Source organism: Ovis aries, chromosome 11 (genome assembly GCF_016772045.2).
Source record: "Ovis aries strain OAR_USU_Benz2616 breed Rambouillet chromosome 11, ARS-UI_Ramb_v3.0, whole genome shotgun sequence".
Classification (NCBI taxonomy): domain Eukaryota; kingdom Metazoa; phylum Chordata; class Mammalia; order Artiodactyla; family Bovidae; genus Ovis; species Ovis aries.
In genome coordinates, this window is record NC_056064.1 from 41,918,866 (window position 1) to 41,942,953 (window position 24,088).

Consider the following 24,088-nt stretch of genomic DNA (forward strand, 5'->3'; position numbering starts at 1 on the left):
GCAGGGAGAAGCGGAGAAGGGAATTTGGAATTTCCTCCCCCATAACCCAGCCTTGTGCTGGGCCTGTGGGCTGGGGGAGAGAAAGCTTACCATATCAGCTTTGCCGCTGTCACAGGGCCTGAGAGTGAGAGCCGCAGCCCAGGGGCAGTGGGGGACCAGGCTGGGGGCAGGGAGCAGGATTAGCAGATGGAAGCCAGAGGGTTCCCTGAATAGTAGGGTCATTTCCCTGGAATATGAATTTGTATTTTTTTTCTTTTCCTTGTTTTAAATAATTTCTGTTTCTTCTATCAAACCAAGTCTTTATGTTCCCTTTTCTCAAAGGCTGGGTTGTTGTGTCAAAAGCAGAAGTCGTTGGGGGCTTACTTGTCAAGAAGAACTTTCCAAACCTTCCTGAGAGAGAAGAACACAGGCTTTGAGAGAAGAGCATGGTTTCAGAAACTTCCCTGAGACCAGAAAGAGGTTCTAACCCTCACAGCACCCAGGGCCAGGGGCTGAGGTGGGTGGGTGGCGGGACGGGACAGGATTTCAGGGGAGAATGGCCTGCAGGGCCCCCCGTGATGAGAACAACAGCAGATTGACCCCCTCGTAGGGACCATGTGCCTGAACAATGAGCATGTCAGCAAGTGACAGTGGGGACTACAAACCAGAGGACCCCCCCCCCAAGTTGTCTTGGGCTCCTTAGGATCTTTGAACAACCCTGGAGGGTGAGAAGGAAGGGGCTTCCAAGGGTGATTAGATAGAGCTTCCCACCATATTGTCAGGATGGGGGGAGGCTCATCAATGATTACATTTGATTTTTCAAAAAAATTTTTAAAAGGGTCGTATACCTTATAGCTCATATAGTGAAGTAAATTTCAGATTTACACACATACATGGAAATACTAGTACACAGACTAGTAGGCAGACACACAGCACATAAACGTACAGGTAGTTACAAATCACAGAAACAAGCAGAAAGATACACACGCACCTGCACACCAATGGCACACATCCAAACCATATGAAAACATACACGCAGAGGCCAGACACACACCAAACACATACACAGTCGACACACAAAAACTCAGATACCCAGGCACATACACTACATACAGACAGCTACACAGGCATAAAGCGTTCACAAGCACACGTGCACAAACTCACACCCGTAAATACACACAAAGTCCTACAGAGACAAACTAAAACAGAAAGGCACGCAGACATACACAGATCGTCCACAGGTGCCCCTTTATGAACACTCGATGAAACCTGCAGCTCACAGGCCCTCCAGGCTCAGCACCAGTTGCTAGGGGAGAGGACAGTAGCATCCCGGATATTCTGGCCTAAGCAGGAGCTGGGCCCCATTTTGGGAGCACCTGGTCACTCGGAGGGATGTTGCTCCTGGTTGGACCCAGCTTCTAAGAGCCGGCCCCTGGGAGCCCACCTTCCCAGCCCACCCCCATGCTGGGTTGCACTCCCACCACCCGCCCACCCAGCCCGTACCGTGCTGAAGTTGGGGAAGAGACTGAGCGGGGTGGCGCCATTGAAGTGGAAGGTGAGCAAGTGCTTGAAGTCCAGCGGGGGCTGCAGAGGCCTGGCGGGCAGGGCCAGGGAGGCCAGCAGCGGGCTGGGGGCTCCGGAGGCCGGGCCTCCTGCAGGAGGAAGAAGGGCAGGGTCTGAAACAGGGAGTTACAGGGCTCGCTCCTCCCTCCACAGCCAGAACAAGAGGTTGATGGGCTTCTTGGCTGTGGAGCCAGGGCGGAAACTCCCATCTCCACAAAGCAGCGCTGGCTAAACCCAGGGTGATTACAGCCCATTTCTGCGCCTCTCCCCTGCACCACAGGGGAAGGGGAAGCAGAGGGCCCACAGTTCTAGGCTCCCAGCCCAGAAGGATGACCACCTCCCCCACAGGGGCAGCATTATGGCCCCACTGAACCCCAGAGGGGAGTCGGGGTGGGCCCCTGACACACACACCACCATGGAGACTGCACGATGCACTGGGTTTCCACTTTATTGCAAATTAAACCCAAGCCTAGGAGACTTGGAAAGGCCAGCCCCATCCCCTCTCACTAACTACTCCCCTCCAGATCCCCCACAACACTCACAGCAAGGACTGACAGAGGGGATAGGAAACCCCCCAGAATCTGAAGGGATGTGTTCCCCAACTCCGATGAGGCCCAACTGCTCTCCACTGGAGACAAAAGCCCTCCAACACCCCTGGGTCAGGCCTGAGCCTGGTCCTTGGGTTCAACCAGTCCAGCACTGTGGTTTATACAGTCTTTGGTCTTAAAGGTCTGAGGCAGGGGCCTGGGTTCAATCCCTGGTCAGGGAACTAAAATCTCAGCACTGCTAAAAAAAAAAAAAAAGAGAGAGAGAGAGAGATCTGAGGCAAGGATCGGGAAAGGTTAGGAACTTGGAGAACAGCCAGACTTTGAGGAAGAAAAAAATTGGAAATAAATTCAGCCCATTTGGGACTTTTGTGAACCCTGTTGTTGCAAAAGCAAAAGAAGTCCTTTTCGATTTTGTGTGTTAACACCAGGGAGGCTAGGATAGATTTATTTCACATTGATACGTATGTATGTCTATGTGAAGTTGCTTCAGTCTAGTCCGACTCTTTGCCACCCTATGGACTCCCAGGCTCCTCTGTCCGTGGGATTTTCCAGGCAAGAATACTGGAGCGGATGTCTACGTACAGCCAAGTACAGAAAAGTCTCAGGCAGCCTGTTGGTGGAGAGGGCACCTCTTACTTCCCTTGAGCTTTTTCACAGAGAGGGTGCTCTGCTGTGTCAAAAATAAAGACAGTCATTTTTTCCCCCAGTCATATCTGAAGAGAAGATATGTTGCTAGGAGCAGGGCTAACAGTCAAGGACCCAGTCTCCTGGCCTTCAACCCCTCAACTGCGGAGGCTCTGTCTTCCTCCTTCCAACCAAGACCCCTCAGCTTTTCCAGAGAGAAAATTTGAGTGGAGTTCCGAGGGAACAGAGTGAACTACTTCCCACAGAACCGGAAAGGTCAGGAGTGACATTTAGGGTGCCCGAAACCCTAGCACCTCTGCCCACGGGCCCAGGCCCCCACTAGCACCCCCGACCCAGCCCCTCTTCCACATCCCACTGAGCCGGGTTAGTACTCAGCGTGGAGCCGAGGAAGCCCGGGGAAGGTGGGTGGGAGGCCACAGTTAGGAGGTAATCTTGCTAGGTCAAGTCTGGCTTGGCCCTTAGTGAGTCCAGGGCCCCAGACTGGCTGGACAGAGGAGAGGAGGCCGCTCTCAGGTGAGCTGCGAGCCCAGGAGGCCCTCGCCCCACCCGCTCTCTAGGAACTCCACCGCCAGCGCAAAGTCAAACTCGTGCAGCGGCGGCCCATCTACCGCGATCTTCACCGCGGGGCCGCCCCGTCCTTCCCCTGCCCCGCCCGGCCCCCACCACCGCAGCTCCCGGCTGCGGCCGACCTTGTCCAGGAGGCCGGCGCCTGCAGGCAGCGCCAAGGCCAGTGCGGCCAGGGCGGCGAAGTCGGGGAAGAGCTCGTGCAGTTCTGAGCGCGCGCACGCCAGCTTGGTGCACAGGGCCCGCGGGCCCAGCCGCCCCAGGCTGCACACCACGCGCTTGAAGAGTGCGAAGTCGCCCAGCGCCCTCTGGCGCACCACAGCGGGGGCGAAGGCGCGCAGCAGGACGCGGAGTGCCCCCTCCCCGTGCGCGCCCAGCTCCTCGGGGGCCTGCGGGTAGCGGCGGGGGTCGAAGATGGCCGCGAAGGCGGCCACGGCGTCCAGCGAGGGCCCAGGGTAAGAGTCCCGCAGCCCCCTCCGCATGGAGTCCAGGAAGGCTCCCCGCAGCCGCTCCAAGCCCTGGACCGCAGTCTCAGAGTAGCCCACCAGCTCCACGCCGCGGTAGGTGCAGCGGCCACAGCCCAAATCGGGGCTAGAGGATGCCAGTTCCTGCAGGAAGCCCTGGAGGCGCGCCCCACCTGAACTGCACTGTGCGTGGAGGGAGGCTGTAGCTGCCATCACCAGAGGCTGCAGCAAGGCCAAATCCGGCTCTTCTGGCTGCAGGACAAGGGCCAGCTTCTGCACGGAGGGCAGAACATCCAGCAGGAGGTGGGTGAAGGCCACGAAGGTGAACTGGCGCAGGGCGAGGGCCAGCGCCCTTGTGGTAGGCGAGGCTGGGGCAGAGGCCTCCAGTGTGAGCACCAGGCAAGGCCAAGCCTCAGCCACAGCTTCCACCACAGGCAGCAGGGAGGCCCAGGGCACTGGCCGTGGTCCTGCCAAGTCAATAGCTGCAAGGTCCAGTGCCGCCCTGAGTTCAGGGACCACGTGAGAACTGGGGCCGCCGTGCAGGCGGAATAGGGCATCCAGTACACTTTCATATTCACCTAGGTAGGCAGGGGGCTTGGGGTCTGTCCGGCCAGGGAGGCAGTGTAACTCCGTGAGCAGTGGGCAGGCGGCCTGGAGCTGTGGGCGCACCCTCCCCAGGCGGTCACTGGGGAGGCTTGAGCTGAGCCAGGCCAGCTTGGATGCAGACACGCCAAAAGCCTGCAGGATGTCCAGGACTTGGCCAGCGGTGGCCTCGCCTTCCTGTAGCTCCACACTGCCCAGAAAGGTGGTGGCAGGCTGGCCATCGCAGGGGGACACTGAAGTGACAAACAAGGCCAGACGGTGGGACTCAGGCCAGTCCTTGGTCTCATCCAACACCAGGCCCACATACGGGGATGCCTTCAGGCGCTGACGGGCCTCTGTGTGCAAGACACTGGCGATAGCCACCTGGGACAGCCAGGGAGAGAAAAAGAGAGGACAGGGTTAGGCTTGTCCTGAGAAGGGGAGGCAGACGGGATGGGGTGAAAGAGCACAGGCCTGCGGTTGGACAGTCTCGAGGACTAATCCTAGCTTAGTCACTTACTGGCTGTGTGACTTTAGGCAAATCATTTGACCTCTTTGTTCATCTCTCAGTTGCCTTGAGGCTAATACCTGCCCCCAATCTCCTTAAAAGGTTGTTGTGACTTACCAATTTTTTTTAAACTTACGCCACATTGCTTCTGTGATCTAGTTCCCCAACCAGGAATTGAACCCGGGCCCTCAGCAGTGAAAGCTTGGAGTCTTAATCACAGGACCTCCAGAAACTCCCATCCATGTTATCTTTTGTTTTTATGTTTACAAATGTGAAAGTGCTTTAGGAATCATAAAGATTCTAAAGCATTGCTCCAGTCAGCCCTATTCTTGGGGGTCTCCCTCTGCTCTGCTGCTCCAGGATTAACTGATATGTTGACTGCCCACAGGTTAAACAGGGCCCCAGCTGTTTCTCATCTCCGGTAGGACGGGATCCAACCTCTTCACCCCCACACCAGCCCCCAGGACTCATAAAGCCAGTACCTAGGACAGAGCTACATGAGTGCACATGTCCCCAGCGGCCATGTGGGTGATACTGAGTTTCAAGAGGACCAGGGATAAACCAAAGGGAATGGGGAAGCCCATGCCCTGCTCTCCAACTCCAGAACTTCATGCCCTGACTGCACAGGACCTAGTTTCTCAGCAGAAGTCAGAAATCCACATTTTTATATGGAATGTCTTTTTTTTTTTTTTAACTTGGAGACTAGTTTAAGTCTTTCGAAAATACTGTGAAAACTACCAAAACATGCCTGTGAGCCAATCAAGCCCCCAGGCCACCAGTTTGCAACCTCTGGCCTAGGTAGTAAGCCAAGCACCCCTCAGCCCCCGAAGACAGAGCCTGGTCCGGTCTCTTCACTGTTAGGTGCCCCGCAGCTGGCCTGGGGCCTGGCACCTAGTATGTCCTCAGTGCAGGCTCTGATGGGTGAAGGTGTGAATGAACTGCTTTGGCCTCTTCCCGGGGACCTGGCATGCTGGTGCCATGCCCAGATGGCTCGGTGTCCTCCCTCCTCAATCCCTCCCCCACACCCCTGGTGGCCACCCACCTGCATGTCCCTCACCCTCCTGGGGCTGTAGTAATCGCCATGCTCCACGCCCAGCAGTGCCTGGCACAGGTTGAATCTCTGCAGCTCGAGCAGGGCAGAGCAGCGGTCGTCAGGCACTTCCTCCTTGGCCATGCAGTACACTGTGGTCAGCACGGCCACTTTAGCCGGGTCTGCTTCCACCTTGACGCCCCTGGAGCTGGGGGCTGTGGCCAGGCCTGGGCAGGCCCCTCCGCCCTCAGCCTGGCCCTCAAAAGAGGGCTGGCCCCGGTTGGCAGCCAGAGCCTGGCGGTGGGCCCCCGAGGTCACGTGGCGCAGCAGGGCGTGGCGCTGGAAGTTGTCGGTGCCCACGGTGAAGGCATTCTCCGCTTTGCCATGCTTGTTCCGCACCAGGGCCTGACGGCACTCAAGGCAGAACATCAGCTTCCGCTCGTAGTCAAAGTCCAGCCAGGTGAACTCCTCTTTCCAGTGCTCGTTGAAGTAACGCTTGCACTTCTTGTTGGAGTTGGAGGCCTCTCCAGCTGGTTTCTTCCCTGGGGGCACCATTCCTCTTCGGGGGGTCAGGGCACCCCCAACCCCTGCCCAAAAGCTCTTGCCCCCCAGCCTCCCCCGCACACCAAAGCACCTCCCTTGACAGGGGGAGTTTGTAGGGAGGCAGGAGGGGGGCAGCCCGCCAGGCTAAAGGGGACCATTCATCTAACTTAGCCAGGAAAGTTTACTTTCGCTCCGCTGGTGGGAGACTGGAGGTGAAAGAAACAAAGGAGAGGTGTTAGGAGTCCATTGGGGGTTACGCTGCCCACAGAGCACTCCCCGACCAAGGGGTGGTTTGGACCCAGTGGGGAAGGGCTACTGGGAGTTGGCCATAGAGTGTTCTCCAAAGTGGGTCGAGGTATGGCCGGGTCCCAGCTCCCTGGAGAGGGTCTCCCTCCATCCAGGACAAGGCATCAATTGCTTTGACTGCTGAAGCATGTCAGAACTCAGAGCTGGAAAGACTGGCACCACCTACACAATTTTATAAGTGTGGGGACTGAGTCCTGGAGACCAACAGCATTTCTCAGGGCTCATGAAGAACTCGTGACTGAATCCTGACACCTTGCCCAAAGGATAACTGGTGTCTTCAGAAGGAAGTTAGCAGCTCGCTCTCCTCCCAGAGCCACAGGACTGAGAAACAGGATTGGTTTTCTCTGGGGCTTCATTCCCTAAAGACACACATGGATACACTCATACACACACCAGTAGTGCGGTTCTAGGAAGGGTAGCCCAGACGTGAGGTGAGGGCTGGGTCCCAGACTGAAGGCAGTCAGCTGGTTGCCCTTACCTCCCTCACTTTATCACCACCCCTGGTGCTAGAGGAGAATGAGCAGTTCAGTCCCAGAAGGCCACGCCAAATGATGGCCAAGACCTGCCACCTCTGCTTCCTAATTCTCTCTCACACCTGCCCCTCCTCTCTGGGTTTACTGATGACAGCAGCAGTCACTGCCATTTACTGAATGTGAACTGAGTCAGGCCCTGTGCTAAAGGTTGTGATGACACCATTAGGAGACTAAGATTACTCTTGCAAGTATAATCCTCACTTTGGACAGGAGGAAACTGAAGCTCGGGGACTTTCAGGGACTTGCCCAAGGTTTGCCAAGCAGTAAGTGGCTGAAGTGGAATTATTGGGTTGGCCCCAAAGTTCATTTGGAGTTTTCCCCCATAACATCTTGGGCTTCCCTGATAGTTCAGTTGGTAAAGAATCCACCTGCAATACAGGAGACCCCGGTTCGATTCCTAGGTCAGGAAGATCCTCTGGAGGAGGGATAGGCTACCCACTCTAGTATTCTTGGACTTCCCTTGTGGCTCAGCTGGTAAAGAATCCACCTGCACTGCAGGAGACCTGGGTTCAATCCCCAGGTTGGGAAGATCCCCTGGAGAAGGGAAAGGCTACCCACCCCAGTAGTCCGGCCTGGAGAATTCCATGGACTGTATAGTCCAAGGGGTCACAAAGAGTCGGACACGACTGAATGACTTTCACTTTCCTATAACATCTTACAGAAAAACCCGAATGAACTTTTTGGTTAGTGCAATAGAACCCGAGTCCTCCTGACCCCACAGGCCACACTGAGACCCTGGCCTGCACCGTCTTGTCTGGATTATACAGCGGCCTCTGCCTCTGCAGTGGTTCCCCCACTCATACCTCATGAAACAGCCAGAGAGCAAGGCCACACACAGACCTCACTATGTCACTCCCTTGTGTCCACGTCTTCAGTGGTGTCCCACTGCCTAAGTCTACATACCTCGCCACAAGCCAGAGAGGCCCCCCTAACCTCTAGATACCTCCAGAACCTTCCTCACTTCTGTCTGCTAAGCCAGATCCAAAGGCTTACTGTGACCCACACACATTACTGTTAGGTTTGCTCCTGCCTCCACACCCTGTGCCTGGAACTCCCTTTTTTCCTGGCTGTTTCCCATTCCTTCCCGGAGAGCAGCTCAGGCATCCCTTCTGCCACCCGATCTACCCCCCAACCGGGGTTGGTACCTGTCCTCTTTGTTGTTTAGTTGCTAAGTCGTGTCTGACTCTTTTCCGACTCTATGGACTGTAGCCCGCCAGGCTCCTCTGTCCATGGGATTCTCCAGGCAAGAATACTGGAGTGGGTTGCCATTTCCTTCTCCAGTGGATATTCCCAACCCAGGGATGAAACCCACATTTCCTGCATTAGGAGATGGATTCTTTACCACTGAGCCACCAGGGAAGCCCCACCTGTCCTCTCATCACCCGTAATTCCCCGTGTACCAGTCTTCGTAACACAACGCAGTGAGCACAGGGATCCTCTGTGTAACTCTGCACTTGGTTCCTGAAAGGCCAAAATCACATTTATTCATATATTATTTCTATACCTCTAGGTTCTTGTGCATGCAGCTGGCTCTCAGCAAAAGCTGATTGCTTGAAAGAAGGAAAGGATTTATTTTGAATGTATGAAACAACTTGTTTCTGAGACCATTGGTTTAACTGAGTCTAAACTCTGAGAAAGCAGTGACTGTCTTGCCCACCTGATATTATTCCCAGAAATCTGTGTAGAACCTGGCACTTAGTGGGTGGGTACAATAAGGGTTGCTGCTGCTGCTAAGTCACTTCAGTCGTGTCCAACTCTGTGCGACCCCATAGACGGCAGCCCACCAGGCTCCGCTGTCCCTGGGATTCTCCAGGCAAGAACACTGGAGTGGGTTGCCATTTCCTTCTCCAATGTATGAAAGTGAAAAGTGAAAGTGAAGTCGCTCAGTCATGTCCAACTTTTAGCAACCCCATGGACTGTAGCCCACCAGGCTCCTCCGTCCATGGGATTTTCCATGCAAGAGTACTGGAGTGGGGTGCCATTGCCTTCTCTGACAATATGGGTAGATGGGTAGAATTCCAGGGGGAACCCATTCAGTATAAGAAGAAACGTTCCATGTTGCCCGAAGTGGGTGAACCCTGCTGGTTCTCTTCCCCTGGATTGTAGAGGGGCAATTGGTACTGCTCATCACACCCTCCTGAAACACACTTTTCTGTAACCTTCCAGGATCCCACATCCCCTGGATTTCATTGCTTTCATCAACCACTCCTTTGATGTCATCTCACCCTCTTTTTCCCAATCTCAAACCATCCAAAGAGTCAGAACCATTTCTGAAGGACACTCCTCTGGGCACCACACCTCTCTATCCAACTGCCTTCCTGGCTATTCTAGACAGATCTCTCCTGCATCTGTCCCTACAACATCTGCTCCTCTCCCAGGCTCCCTCACTCAGAAAACGGCCCATTCTCCCACCCAGGTGCTCTGGCTAGAAACCTGCCTGTCCAACCCCCACTCTCTTCCGCATTAGGACCTGATCCAGCCACAGGTCCTATTGAGTCCACCTCCTCTATCTACCTCTAACTCCTCCCTCCTCTCCATGCCACTGCCACCATCCTTGTCTAGGCCACCGTCCTCTCTTGCTTGGACTATGGCAGTTGATTCCTGATGGCACTCTGGGTCTCCACTCTTACCCTGCTCTTGGGTCAGAAACTCTCAATACCAGAGGGGGCTCTTAAAAATATACCACTTAAAATCCTCTCACTATTGGGACTTCCCTGTGGTTCAGTGGTTAAGACGTGCATGCACGCTAAGTCGCTTCAGTTGTGTCCAACTCTTTGCAACCCTATCGACTGTAGCCTGCCAGACTCCAAGGGATTCTCCTGGCAAAAAAAAAAAAAACAAAAAACTGGAGTGGGTTGCCATGCCCTCCTCCAAGGCATCTTTCTGACCTGGGGATCGAACCTGCATCTCTTATGTCTCTTGCATTGGCAGGCAGGTGCTTTACCACTAGCGCCATCTGGGAAACCCCAGTGGTTAAGACTCTGTGCTTCAAATGCAGGGAATGCAGGTTTGATCCCTGGTCCAGGAACTAGGATCCCACATCCCAAAGAAAAAACCAAAAGCCAAACAAACAACCCACTCTACTGCCCATTGCTCTGAGGCCAGCACCAGAATCCCTTTCTAGGCGTGCCAAATGCTCAGGCACTGCTGACGTCCCTAGGGGACACTTGTGCCTCCCTCCCCTTCCAGATACACTGGTCTTTACTCAGAGTGCCAGAGTCCCATCCCCAGGACCTCTGCACATGCTGTGCTTTTTTCCAGAATGTTCCCACTCTCCCTCCCAACACTTTGCCTGTTCTATTTCCCCTCTGTCTTAGCATCATGGCTGCTCTTCAGGGGAGGCTTCGCTAATAATTCTGTCCCAGCAAGTCCCCTTATTCTCCGTAAGTAGCCCTTGTTCTTTCCAACACGCTCCCCGAAGTTTATAAATCTGCTTATTTCTGTGCAATTTCTATCGCGTGCACTCTTGCTGTCCACCCACCCACTCCCTCCCACAAATTCCCTGAGGGCAGGAAAGGTAATTAACTTGTTCCTGTCTGGACCTCAGAGAAGGGACCCATGCCTGGCACCCAGCAGGTGCTCCAGCAAATTTGAGAAGTAAACGAATAAGGAAGCAGGAGCTCTCCAGCAGAGAGAGTGATGGAGTGGGCCCCGGGGCACCTCTTGGGCAGCGAAAATAGCTACCTTGGACATCCTTTTCTCCTAGGTCCCATGCTGCTCCTGTGGCCTTGTCCAGTCTACCACCCAAAGGATCTCAGAATGGGGAGGACGTACAAAGCCAAGGTAACATCCTTCTGGAAGTTTGTCAGGGCCTTTCCTGTACCTAGAAGCTATCCCATTCTGCAGAGGGATAAAACTACTGTGAGACCTAGGATGTTCTTGAGACAAGAAACAAAGAGTAGGGAGAAAGGAGAACTGGGAAGATGAAAATTCTGACACTGCACTGTCCAATAAGGTAGCCACCAGCCACACGTGGTGGTTTAAAATTAATCCAAATTTTAAATCTAAAAGTTCAGTTCCTCAGTCACACTAGTCATATTTCAACCTCTTGATAACCACGTGTGGCTAGTGCCTATCTTATTAGATGGCCCAGACAGAGAACATATACTCATCCCAGGAAGTTCTATTGAACAGCGCTATTCCAGGAGATCCTGGCAAAAGCCATTGACATTCCCCCACCTCAATGGGACTCTTTGCCTGGTTCCTGAGGGAACCGGGCTGGGTGGGGCCGGATGTAAATAAGACTGACTATGTGACCAAGGCTAACCAGGAGCATGTCCCTGTTGCAGCCCCAGGTGGCCTCACACCTCTCCACACCCTGGCCAGCTGGATGGGGGCCCATGAGGTGATCACGTGTTGGCCGGCGGTCCCCACTCCATCCTTGTACGAAAGCCTCAAACCGAGTGTTCATCTGGCTCTAGGATGGGGGTCCCCAGTCCCCTGCTTAGGCTTCTTTGGGCCCCTTCCTTTCGGGATCCCACTAGAAAGAGTTCCCGCTTCAGGCAGAGTAGGTGCGGGTGTCCCCTCTCCCACCCCGCAGGCAGCCAGGTGAGGTCGGGGTTCCCCGCACACCCTTGCCCAACCTCCCCGGGCCGGGTTGCGGAGGGCTGGGGAACTTCCTCTGGGGGGCGCGCGGTGGAGGAGCCCTCCGATGGGTGCCGCCCGCCCCGCGCCAACTCGCCCGCAGGGCCCCCAGCCCGCGTCGCCGCCCCCTGCCCGGAGGCTCCGGGAGGGGGCGCCCCGCCCGCCCGGACTCACGGAGACTCGGGAGCCACCATCTTGCTCGGTGGACGCTCTGGCCGCGGTCTCCTTGGGCTCCACTGAGCGACAGCAGCCACTAGCGGTAACCCGGGCGAAGAGGCGCCAGCGGCGGCGGGAGCCGGGGTCGCCGGCAGGGCGGCGGCGCCGGGGGGGCTCGGCCGGCCGCTCCCACCGGCCTCCGCTCGGACTCGCGGCGCGCACTTGGCTAGGTGTGACACTCTCCCCCTCCCCGCCGCGCGCGCTGCAGCAGGAGCGACTCAGGTTAGACCGCAGGAAGGATGCTCCCCGCCAGTGGGAGGGACAGGAGGCATTCATTCATTGCAAGTATCCGTGGGCGCCTAGAGGAGCTCACGGGTGAGAGCCAAACAGGTGGAGCGCTAGAGAGGCTATACTCTGGCAAGGGCTCTCAGAGTGATGAACAAAATGCTTTGGGATCACAGGGGAGCAGGCTGTCAGCTGAAAAGGTTACCGGCCTGAAGCAGCAATGAAGTTTCACAAAAGGGTCAGTGAGGTTTTACCAGGGGAAGGGCATTCCAGCAGCGGGAATGGCAGAGTCCTGAGGAAACCATCAAGAAGTTCAAAGTTCAGTGCAGGTTCTCAAAGGTCAAGATAAGGGCTTCCCTGGTAGCTCAGTTGGTGAAGAATCTGCCTGCAATGCAGGAGACCTGGGTTCTATCCCTGGGTTGGGATGATCCTTTGGAGAAGGGAAAGGCTACCCACTCCAGTATTCTGGCCTGGAGAATACCATGGACTGTATAGTCCGTGGGATCTCAAAGAGTCGGACACAACTGAGAAACTTTCACTCACTCACTCAGAACAGAGGTGTGGAAGCTCCAGTGAATGCTGCGGATTTTGATCTAGTCTCCTATGGAAATCTCAGGAGGTGGGTGAGATGGGAAAGATCGTGGGGGATCTTAGTTCCCTAACCGGGGATTGTACCCAGTCCCTCAGCAGTGAAAGGGAAGAGTCCTAGCCAGGGAAAATGGAAGTGAAAATGTTAGTCGCTCAGTCATGTTTGACTTTTTTTGCAACCCCATGGCTCCTCTGTCCATGGAATTTTCCAGGCAAGAATACTGAAGTGGGTGGCCATTCCCTTCTCCAGGTGATCTTCTTGATCCAGGAATTGAAGCCGAGTCTCCTGTATTGCAGGCAGATTCTTTACCATCAGGGAATTCCCAGGAAATCAATGTTTTAATCTAATGATCCGATGAGTTACTTGTAAGAGGGATGACAGAAATGGGGTGGGTGGGAGGAGGGACCTCTTCCTAGAACTTTCAGAAATCCAGGAGACCCTCTCCACTGTGTGGGTTCCATGCAGGAGGAATGTGGGGTTGTGGCACCTCCTTCCTCCCAGACCTGGAGGCCTGCAGGGGAGCTTCAGAGCTGAACTCTGGGGCCTTGGCAGCCCAGCACTTAGCCTCATTTTCCTCACCTGTGAAGTGGGAGTTATAGCTGGTGAGGAGGAACAGGCAGGACAGGAATGGTTCTGAGGACCAAATGCAGTGCTGGGTGTGGAGGCCATTTGCAGAGGAGGTGCCAGGGCACTTGGTGACCCAGTCACCCAGTCAGCACAAAGTCACCCGGGAATACCTTCCAGCCCCCGCACAACTGGGTACACTCCTCTCCCACTCAAGGCCTAGGGCAAACATTGAGGTCAGGGCATCTCAGGCTGGGAGCTCCCCCCAATCCCCTTCACACCATGCTGCTCTCTGCCGCCCACTATCTGCCTCTGACATTCGCTGTGCACCTTGGCACCCAGGGCCACCGGGATGATGCATATATCATGGGACACACACACACACGTGTTGCCGTTTGGCTTGTGGGTACACTCAGACAAAGGGAGACACCCCTGTTCTAGGATGGTCCCACACAGCCTGATAGGTCTAGAATTCTGCACCCCCAGAATGGCCAGGTATGTGCTGGAGGGTCCTGGTTAGCATCTTTTAAGAGTAAACATTTTGATGTTATTTATTATTATTTTTGCCCCACAGCCCTGTTTGTGGGATCTTAGTTCCCCGACCAGGGATTGAACCGCCCTTGGCAGTGAGAGCTCAAGAGTCTTAACCACTGGACCCCTAGGGAATTCCCTAAGTTAGCATCTTGCAACAGAACAGTCACCCTGGCCAAGTGTCTCAGAGCAGCCCCTCCTCCCCGCCTCCATGGCCAGGGATCCGCAGCCGGGACCCAGGACTCACTGGATGCTGCCTCAAGAGGGTGACTGTTGCTCCGATCAAACTGGAACAAACCAGACTGAGTGATGGAGAAAAGACCACCCAGAGGGGTCCAACTGAGACTGGGGCAGGGGAGCAGAGCAGGTGTCTCATGAAATAACATCACCCTGCCTACCACCCAAGGGAGTGAGAATCTGGGGAAACTCCGTCCTGCTGCTTTGCCATCCCTGGGAAAGAATCACACGAAAGAGCACAGGGGCACACACCCTGAGGCCCGCAGGCATCCACACAGAGAGTGACAGGGACAGACGCCAAGGAACACACTCGCACACGTCTTCCCATGGTGAGACGGCCTACGCACACTGATGTGTGCACACATGGAGGTCGTACCCGCAGCAGACAGACAGGCCTGCTGGCCAAGGGGCGGGCACAGAGGCCACGCACAAGCATGCACGTACACACAGACGGCCATGAGCAACAAAGACACACTCAGACCATACACACCCAGAGGGACAGACACACGAGGACACACAGACCCCTACAGACGCACATACAGACAACACAAACAGCAGACATGCAGCGGCACACGCCGACACAAAGTGAGGCGTGTGTTCAGGAAGAGTCACGTGCAGAAACACACGCACCCCTTACAAAACTAGATGCATCTGACGTACGCAAGCTCAGGCAGCCAAACCCAGAGTCCCCTCCCACCCCTACCTCGAGTCACAGGGGCAGGTGATGGGGACCCCAAGGCATGCGCGCACACACACGCACACATACACACCCCTCAAGTAGTAACGTTGTCATTACTATCATAAATAAAACCAAAACACTGTGAAGAAGGGGAGCCCAAGAGGGAGAGAGAGCCGAATGCAGGGAATGAGAGGTTGAACCAAGGTCCCCACTTCCTGCTAGGATTAGAATTCTTCCCCTCGTTCTCCAGCGCCCCCATCCCACTTCTGGGCTGGCCAGCACAATGGAGGCATCGATGTTCCAGGTGTTCCAGGCTCCTACCCTTTCCACGTCGGAAGAAGACCCTAGAGCCCGAGCAGGGGAACCAGCCCACGCCCCTGTAGCAGGGGATCTCCCAAATACTTCAAAGGTAATGGTTGTTTCCCTTGGAAACGACCAAGAAACCCCTTGTATGGGGAGGTGAGCCAGGAGACCACAAACAAAGTATGTGGGAGGGGCACTGATGTTGACCTCAGCATGCTGGGGGGCCTCAGTGGACGCTGCCCCCCATCTGCCTGGCTCGCTCTCTGTCTCTCTCTCTCTCTGCTGCATTCACAATCCCCTCTTAGTCCCCTCCTCGCCTGCTCCTCCAGGCAGCCCCTAGAGGCACGGAAAGTATGATTTGATACAAGGAACCTCTGTAGCAGGCTCCCGGACGACACACACCTGCCCCAAGGTGCAGCTGCCTTATTCCTGCAGGCCGGACCTCCGGACCCCCAACCATTCCTGCCGCCCCACCCCACCTTTGCTCCCAGCTGGAGTGGGGGCTCCCTCTGTCCATACTTGTACCTGGGAAAGGTACCAAGAGCCAGCTGGTTACTGCAGCCTCTAAACAGACAACTTTGTTTAGAGGCCAACAACAGGAGGGAAAGAATAGGGCAGGGGAGAGGGGAGAGGCCCACCCTTGGCTAGAAGCCCCCTCCCCATCCCCCAGCTCAAGCGTCCTCAGCACTCACCCAAGAGCATTCTCTGCCTTTGGAGGCACCGCTGAGCTCTGAGTGAGAAGCAAATGAAACCCAGCCAGAGTGACAGAGGGAAGGGGTGGGGGATGCGAGGGACAGGGGAGGGCAAGAGGGAGGGACTCTTGCTTCTGCTGGAGAGCCGTGGTTTCGGCGCAGGATGAAGCTGCCTGTTCCCTGGTGTCCCCACATCACAACCACTGATGGAAAGAATGGGGCTCTTTCTTCCCCACAGGTATGGGGACAGAGGGAGGGTATCAGGGAGCCTAGTGCCTCTCATACCGAAGAAGAGTTTACCCCAGGCCCCAGGAAAAGAGGTGCTGCCAGCCCCTTCTCTGCCTGCCAGGTAGCTCTTCCTGCTGAACTCAGCTGCTGCCGCAGGAGCCCCTGTTCTTCTCTCCAGCCTTACTCATCCTCTGCCCCCATTATCTTTTATTTACCTCCTTATTGGCTCAGATGGTAAAGAATCTGCCTGGAAAGTAGGAGACCCAGATTCAGTCCATGGGTCGGGAAGATCCCCTGGAAGAGGGCATGGCAATCCACTCCAGTATTCTTGCCAGGAGAATCTCATAGAAGAGCCCGGCGGGCTACAGTCCACGGGGTCAGGTCGCAAAGAGTCGGATAAGCGACTAAGCACAGCAGGCTACAGGGAAAGTGAAGTACAGAGTGTCCCAGAGTATTGGCCATGGTGATGTGGGAAGGGAGCCCAGGTGGCTTACAGTTCAGGACCTGGAGACTGCTGGCCAGATCTGCTACCTGGCAATGCCAGGAAGAGGGGGAAGGGCACGTTTATCTGATCTCCTAGAAGGTCTGTCACCCCGAGCTTACCCATACCCTTCCCTCCCCACTCATCTTTTCTCTCCTCATTTTGCTCCTTCCTCCCCTCCTCTTCCTGAAACCTGCCGGTTCCCAATTCACCTGGGCACCTGGTGCCGGGAGGGTGGGGTGGAATGCGGCAGGGGAGACAGCCAAAAGCCACACAGCTGGATCCAGCCTCGCATTCCAAGCCCCGGGTCCCAGCGCTAGCCCCCACCCCCTCAGCATCCTGTCTCCACCAGACAATAACCCATAATCTCTGGAGCAGCCAGTTCTCCAGCTGCAAAGAAGATCTGGGGAGGGGCTGGTGGCAGCAGGCCCTGAAAACAGGTTTGTTAGGAAAAGGCTCTGGGGGGAGGGCTTGCGGGTATGCTCAGAGGAAGGAAACTCAAGCCCAGAGCTAATTAACCCACCTAGAGACACAGACAGAAACTTTGTCTTCTGTGGGGCCAGGGATCTGAGCTAAGCCCCCTAATTCTCCACCCAGACAGCCTTGCCTTTCCTGGTGGTCCCTTGGGGGAGGTGCTGATGGTCAGGTTCACACCTTTGGCAGGGGGCGGGGAGGCTGTCCAGGGTCAGTGAGGGCACTTACATCACCTAGCATTAAGGAGGACAGCAGCAGGAGGCACTGCTGGTTAGACTGCAAGAACTTCTCACTGGCCTTGGGGGTGCTGTGTGTGTGCTTAGTCATGTCCAACTCTTTTGAGACCCTATGGACCATAGCCTGCCAGGCTCCTCTGTCCACGGAATTTTCCAGGCAAGAATACTGGAATGGGTTGCCATTCCCTCCTCCAGGGGATCTTCCTGACCCAGGGACCGAACCCACATCTCTTGCATCTTCTGCTTTGGCAGGTGAGTTCTTTTCCACTGAACCACCTGGAAGGCCTTGGGGGAGCCAAGGGGAGACGTGCATGCAGAGGCCTCAGGATGAGTTGGGAGGGGCCACTGAGGAGGAACTGGCAACCAAGGGAGATGCTGAAGCCGTGGGGGGACAGGCTGGAGGGCTTTGGGGACCTCCTGATGGGACTGAAATTAATCCATCTGCAGGGAGTGGGGGGTGAATAGCTCATCAAACCAGTGACTCAGGCATGACCCAAGCTCAAGGTCTTTGATCTCGGGCTCAGAATGCAGCCAGAGGTTTCTGCAGGCAAAGACTAGGAGAGGAGATGGAGGGACTGATTACAACAGGAGCCAGGTCTGAGGGCACGGGGCCGGGAACAGCCTCCACCTGCCACTCTGATGCCTTCTCATTCCCAAAGGCACAGGGACGTCTGATTCAACTGCAGCCATCTTTGCCCTGAAATCCAGCACAGTCTGCCTCCATCTCTGCTTTCCTGTCCTCCTTAGGGTCTACCCTTCACTCCCCTTAAGCCAGAGCTTAAGACATTTCTGAAATGCCCTTCTCTCCCCTCTGGTGTCATGTTGCAATGATGGGGGGCAGCGGATGGGATGGGCCAGCTGGGTCAGTCCTGCCAAGAGACGGTGGGGCGGGGGGCGGGGGGGGGTGGGGGGTGGGGGGTGGGGCGGGGAGGAACCAGCTGGATTTAGGAGGCTCCCCTCCCTGTCCCTAGCTAGCCTAGGCAGAGCGGGAGATGGCTGGCATCTCCCCATTTTTCAGTTGAGGACACCAAGGCATGGGACCTGCGTGCTTGATCAGCCTGTCCTGGGAGCCTGTACGCCTGCTCTGGGTCATCCCCCCTCCCCATTCCTGAAATACTAAGGCTCCGTCTCTCTTAACAGTCACAAGGTGGGGAGGGCACAAGAGATGGGATTTAGAGTCAGAGATGCTGGGATTTGAACCTGGCTGTGTGGCCTTAGGTCTGTTGCTTACCCTCTCTGAGCTCTAAGATATTTCCGTTTCTAACATGAGGGCTGAATGCCAGTCATCCACACTCTGGGATGTCCGGGTAAGAAAGGAATGCTGTGCTGCACTGCACATGGAAGTGCTTTGCAAACAGTTCATCTCCTAAGCACATGCTCAGCTTGGTGCTGGGTGTACATCACAGCTCTTGGTCCCCCCAGATTGAGGTCCAGGTGTCTGTCCCCTAAGCCTGGGGCTGGCCCCACATCTGCACTAGAGGTTGGAGGTGGAGGGTTGAGCCAGCAAACCTTTATCTCTGTGGATATTCAATAACTACCTACAGTTGTTTAGGGGCATGTGTGTGTGTATGTGTTTGTGTGTGTGTGTGTGATGGTCAGTAGGGTCGTTGACTTCAGCCATATTGGAGCCAGGGTTCCTGGTGCCCACCCCTCTCACAGGAGGAGGGGCAGGGCGGCTGAAAGATGGCTCAAGATGAACTCCTGAAGGATGAAAGGGCCTGCTGTGTGGGAGATCAATGGGGAGGAAGGCAAGTAGGGGAATGACCTGGAGTAAGGGCTGGGGGGAAGGGTGGGGTTCCTGCTGTCTTCCCAGCCAGTGCCCCTTCCTGGGTGCTCCAGGCTCAGTCCGGGTAGAAGCTGGGTAAGGCTGAGTAAGGAGGGCTCTGACCCAGGCGTTGGGGATGAAGCTCAGAGAGAGAACGGCCCCCCTACGTCTCCCTCCCATAGAAGCCTCGGGGACAGGATCCTCCAGACACGATCCCGCCTCACTGCCCGTGACGGCCTGTCACTGAGCAAGGCTCCAGCCCCATAGACCCCTAATCAGAGTGACAGCTCCAGGAGGCCTAGAACGGGAGCCTCCAAGGGGCCTGACTGGGCCGTCCCACCCCCACCCCCTCAGCACCCTCCCAGGGAACGGGCGGGGCGGCCCCCTGGCTGCCACAGGCCTGAGATCTCAGGCGTCCAAGGACAGAGCAGTGTGTTAAGGGCTCCTCACACTTCACCTCAAGCCTCCTCCCAGTAGGTGTGACTCTGTCTGCTTCTAGTGCATGCTAAGTTGCTTCAGTTGTGGCCGACTCTTTGTGATGCTATGAACCATAACTCACCCGGCTCCTCTATCCATGGGATTCTCCAGGCAAGATTACTGGAGTTGGTTGCCATGCCCTCCTCCAGGGGAATCTTCCTGACCCGGGGATCGAACCCACATCTCTTAACTCACGCATTGGCAGGCAGGTTCTTTACCAGTAGCGCCACCTGGGAAGTCCCAGCCCCAGTCAGCTGTGGCCTCAGGTCTCTCTGCTCTGGCCCAGTCCCTTCCTCAGGTCTCTCTGCTCTGGCAGAGAGAACCCCCTGGCCCACCCTCTTCCTTTTCATGAAGGCCTGGGAAAGACCTTCAGCAGGATGGAGGTCCCTAGGCCCCACCCCCAGGGGAAGTTGCTAGCATCTCTTGCTGTGGGCTGCCTCTCCCACCCCCAGCTCTCAGGAGGCCAAGGAGACAGGAGAGTCCATGGGAGAGGTGGGTGGATGCTGGGGGGTCATGGCCTGAAGTAGGTTCGAAGATAACCAGGTTAATGGAGCACCGGTTCCCCATTGGAGCCCCGGGATTCCAGAGTTCCCAGAAATCTGAGGGTTCTGGCTTCATCCCTGCTCTAGTCACAGCCATCACCACCCTCCCGCCATGCTCCCACAGTGATGCTCACTCCTCTTAGCATGGTGGTGGGAAGGTCTGCCACGTGGACTGAGTGGCCAGCACTGCTCAGCGCAGAATCCTGGCATCCTGCCTTGGACCAGCACAGGGCCCAAGGGCTCAGGGATGCCCAGACAGGTGACTTACCAGGTCCTGTTTAGCAATCTGGAGGGGAGTACCAGGCCTCAGTCCTCCTGGTGACTCCACACCTGGCCTGTACTAGGGCTGTGAGGAAAGGGAAGCTGAGTGAAGGGGGACTCCCTCCCTCTGGGCAGCCTGTCTGGGCCACCGGTATCTAGGTGCTGTGGTCCTTTCTCTCACACCCCACATGCTCCCTCCACCCTGGGATACTGGGAGGGGAAGGAGAACCACTGCCCGGGAGGAGGGCCTGCAGAGCCCGAGTTAGAGGGGAGCAGGGGTGGGACAGAGTCCTCTGGCCACAGGAATGGCCTTCCCCAGCCACCCCTACCCTCCAGCCCCACTTCCCTCTGAGAGCCTCCTTTCTGATCATGGAACTGCCCATCATAGCACCCTCTAGGCTAGGGCCGTCTTGGCACCTCCTGTTTCCTTGGCCCCACATCTCATCAGTCACCAAGTCCTGCAGAAAAGACTCCAGAATGTGTTTCCTTCATCCCACCCCCTTCCTTCTCATGTACCCCAGTTGTTGTGAGTTGTTGCAAGTGTGTGCCTGCTCAGTCATGTCCAACTCTTTGCGACCCCATGGACTGTAGCCCTCCAGGCTCCTCTGTCCATGGGGATTCTCCAGGCAAGAATTCTGGAGTGTGTGAAAAGTGAAGTCGCTCAGTCGTGTCCAACTCTTTGTGACTAATGGCTAAACTGTTGTGTAGCCATTCCCTTCTCCAGGGATCGAACCCAGGTCTCCCACATAGCAGGTGGATTCTTTACCATCTGAGCCACCAGGGAAGCCCCTGATTGGCAATACTGCCTTATATACTTGAAAGTTGTTCAGAGAGTAGATCTTAACTGTTATCAGTGCACACACACAAAATCATAATTGTGTGAGGGGGTGGCAATATGAACTAACCTTATTATGGTAATCATTTTATAATATATATATGTATCAAATCATCACACTGTACACCTTAAACTTACTGACATTTGTTATATGTCAGTAATATCTCAATAAAGATCAATGAAGAGAAATACAACAAGGACTTACTGTATAATACAGGGAACTACACTCAATATTTTGTTACTTTCCCAATAATCCATGGGGGAAAAGAATATATATATATATAAAAAACTGAGTGTGCTGTATACCTGAAACTAACATAACACTGCAAATCAACTATACTTCAATAGAAAAACACTAATAAAAGAAAAAATATGAATACCTCAGACAGCAGCTAAGCATTTGATGAATCAATGAATGACTCTGAACACACGCATACAGTCGAATATGCTCTTATTCAGAGTCATGTTCTGAGGTCCAGCCCCGATGGGGGAATGCTCAGATGGGAGAAACAGTCCCAGCCACTAGAGCATTCCCAGCTCTGCTCCTGCAGTGTCCTCTGTCCAAGACATCCCTCCTCCCCTCACCCCTATTCCAAAGCTCAGTGCAGCCCCCTCCTTCAAGAAGCCTTTTGTGGTACGCCCAGGTAGAATCACCCTTTCTCCTTTGTTCCCATGGGGGCATGTCCCACGTGCTACCCACAGCACTCATCTGGTCTTTTCCTATCTCAGCCTGAAAGATTTCAGTCATAGTGGGAGCAAGAGGCGGCGGTGGGGGCGGTGGGGGGGCGGGCCGGGTATAGAACTGGGACTTCGTCTCCAGGCCCCAGCACAGTACTAGGAACACAGGTCGCCCCATGAACACGCACTCGGACAGCAAGCGGCTCTCAAAAGCACCCTGGGCTGCTGGGTGTGTGTGCAGGGCACGCTTCTTGCGGCTGCCTCCAGGAACCAGGCAGAAGTTCCAGCCCTTCCCGCCTCCCAGGCTGGGCCTGCTTCTGAACCTGCTTCCCCTGCCGCCAGCAGCCGACTGCTGCCCATCTCTCCCATGACTCCCATGCGCCTGTCAGCTGGAATCATCCTCACAAATCCATTCACCCACTTTGCCCAGAAATCTGCCTCGTAGCCAGTGGCCCTCTTTCAGCCAAACCTCTGCAGCGGCACCCCAGCCAGGGAGAGGCCGAAATCCTGGCCAGGAGTCCTGCAGCCAGAGGGAGGGGGCCTTCCCTGCCCCCCGCACCCCCTCACCCCCATTCTCCTGACCACTTTTCAGCCCTAAGCTGGTGTGTTGTGTACCTCACTGACCTTGGCCTGCAGAGACCAGAGCAGAAAATCAGGACACTTTGGTGAGTCCCTTAACTGGAAAACAACCTTCCAGGGGGCTCCAGGCTGGAGAAATGCTACTTAGGGGACGTGGTCCTAAAAGATCCCCCAGGAAGAGCCCCAGATCCAGGGGAGGCCTCAGACCCCAGGCCCTGCGAGACCCCAGAGAGAGCTGTCCAGATGCAAAACAAAACTGGACGGCCTTTGGGAAGCCTGAGACCCTAAGATCCCACTGAGGGTCCCTCAGATCAAAGGACTCCACAAAGAAAGACCAGAGACCCAGAGCCCCTCACAGGGGCCCAGAACCAAGTCTGGAGGCAGCACCCCTCCTGACTGACCTGGCCCGGGGGTTGTCTTTTCAAGGCTGAGCTGCCGCAGGCGCCTCTGGTGGGCCCGCCCCCCACAGTGCACCTGGGCCTGGGCCGCTGAGTTCAGCTGGATGTTACACACGTCACAGAGGGTGTACGAGGGCCGTTTTCTTTCCCGCTTGGGCTTAGGTGCTTCTGGGGGCCGAGGGGGACACTCAGCAGCTTCAGATACGGGGGGCTCCTTCTCACCCACGGGAGATGGGCTCAGTGGCCGCTTCATACCTGGGCAGAGAGGGAGGCAGGTAAACAAAGGTGAGTGCGGTAAACACACAAAAGGAGCGAGAGGGCTTCGGAACCCAGAGATGACTGTGCCCTTTGTCCCAGCTGGACCTCCCGGGGGCCTTCCTTCTGAAAGCCCCAGCTCAAGAATGGCCAAAGGGAGCAAGATGGGGGCTATTTCAGACAAAGCAGCAGTGAAATGCAGGAATATCTGGAAGAGTATCAGAAATGGCTTCACACTGGGACATCCCTGATGATCGAGTGGCTAAGATTCCACACTCTCAATGTGGGGGGCCTGGGTTCAATCCTGTTCAGAGAACTAGATCCCTCATGCTGCAGCTAAGACCTGTTGTAGTCAGATAAATAATCTAAAAAAAAAATTTTTTTTAAGGTTTAAAACAAAAGAAATGGCCATACACTGGGAGCCTGGCGCTTAGGGACTCAGAGTAAAGCACTCAGAGGGAGACTGGGCCTCAGAGAATTGAGGGAGAGGCAGCAGGGAAGCTCATAGAGTCACATTTGAGGGACCCTGGAGCCCTCTCAGCCCCTGCCAGAGCCCAGACACACAGACAATCCTGGGACAGGCAGGCCTGTGGTACCTGCTGGAGATGCAGAAGCTGCTGGGCCAGAGGAGGGACTACAGAAACCTAGCCTCCCAGTGCCCAGCGCCAGTGACACTCACACACAGTGACACAGTGACAGCATGTGAAGCCATCCCCACCCCTCGCCACGTGGCTCCCAATACCCCCTTGCTGTGCTGGCCACTCAGGCTATGGCAACAGTTGGTGTTTTCACACACACACACACACACACACACACACACACACACACACACACACCCTGGGCCCTGCAGAGCATGCACACCACCCCTCCAGGCCCCTCCTCTTCTCCTTTCTGACTCCCTTCTCTGAATCTTTCCCACCAGACTTTGCCTCTAATGGGCTCTGTTCTGCCCCCATGACCTTCCTCAGACTGAACTGGGTTGATTTTCACTTCC

General features: G+C 55.6%; 2 protein-coding genes across 8 annotated transcripts in view; both read right to left on the minus strand.

The window, feature by feature from the left end:
• Positions 1-24,088, minus strand: part of ZNF385C (zinc finger protein 385C) — a 59,056-nt gene that overhangs the window by 11,000 nt on the left and 23,968 nt on the right. For all 5 annotated transcript variants that reach the window (XM_042255956.2, XM_060395615.1, XM_042255955.2 and 2 more), the window contains exons 2-3: positions 22,843-23,094; positions 1,483-1,631 (exon numbers count right to left, since the gene is read on the minus strand). In XM_042255956.2, the coding sequence (XP_042111890.1) occupies positions 1,483-1,631; positions 22,843-23,092 (399 nt within the window). In that variant the 5' untranslated portion in view covers positions 23,093-23,094. The remainder of the gene's footprint in view (positions 1-1,482; positions 1,632-22,842; positions 23,095-24,088) is intronic.
• Positions 1,973-22,954, minus strand: C11H17orf113 (chromosome 11 C17orf113 homolog). Of its 3 annotated transcripts, none has more exons than XM_060395613.1 (3): positions 22,843-22,954; positions 5,896-6,632; positions 1,973-4,729 (listed from the first exon to the last, which is right to left on the minus strand). In XM_060395613.1, exons 2-3 carry the CDS (start codon positions 6,436-6,438, stop codon positions 3,245-3,247), a joined length of 2,028 nt encoding a protein of 675 aa, XP_060251596.1. In that variant the 5' UTR covers positions 6,439-6,632; positions 22,843-22,954; the 3' UTR covers positions 1,973-3,244. The 3 variants fall into 3 exon arrangements, with proteins under 3 accessions (XP_060251596.1, XP_014953845.2, XP_060251595.1); XM_015098359.4 differs by lacking the exon at positions 22,843-22,954 and adding an exon at positions 12,024-12,078; XM_060395612.1 differs by lacking the exon at positions 22,843-22,954 and having other exon boundaries at positions 5,896-12,078.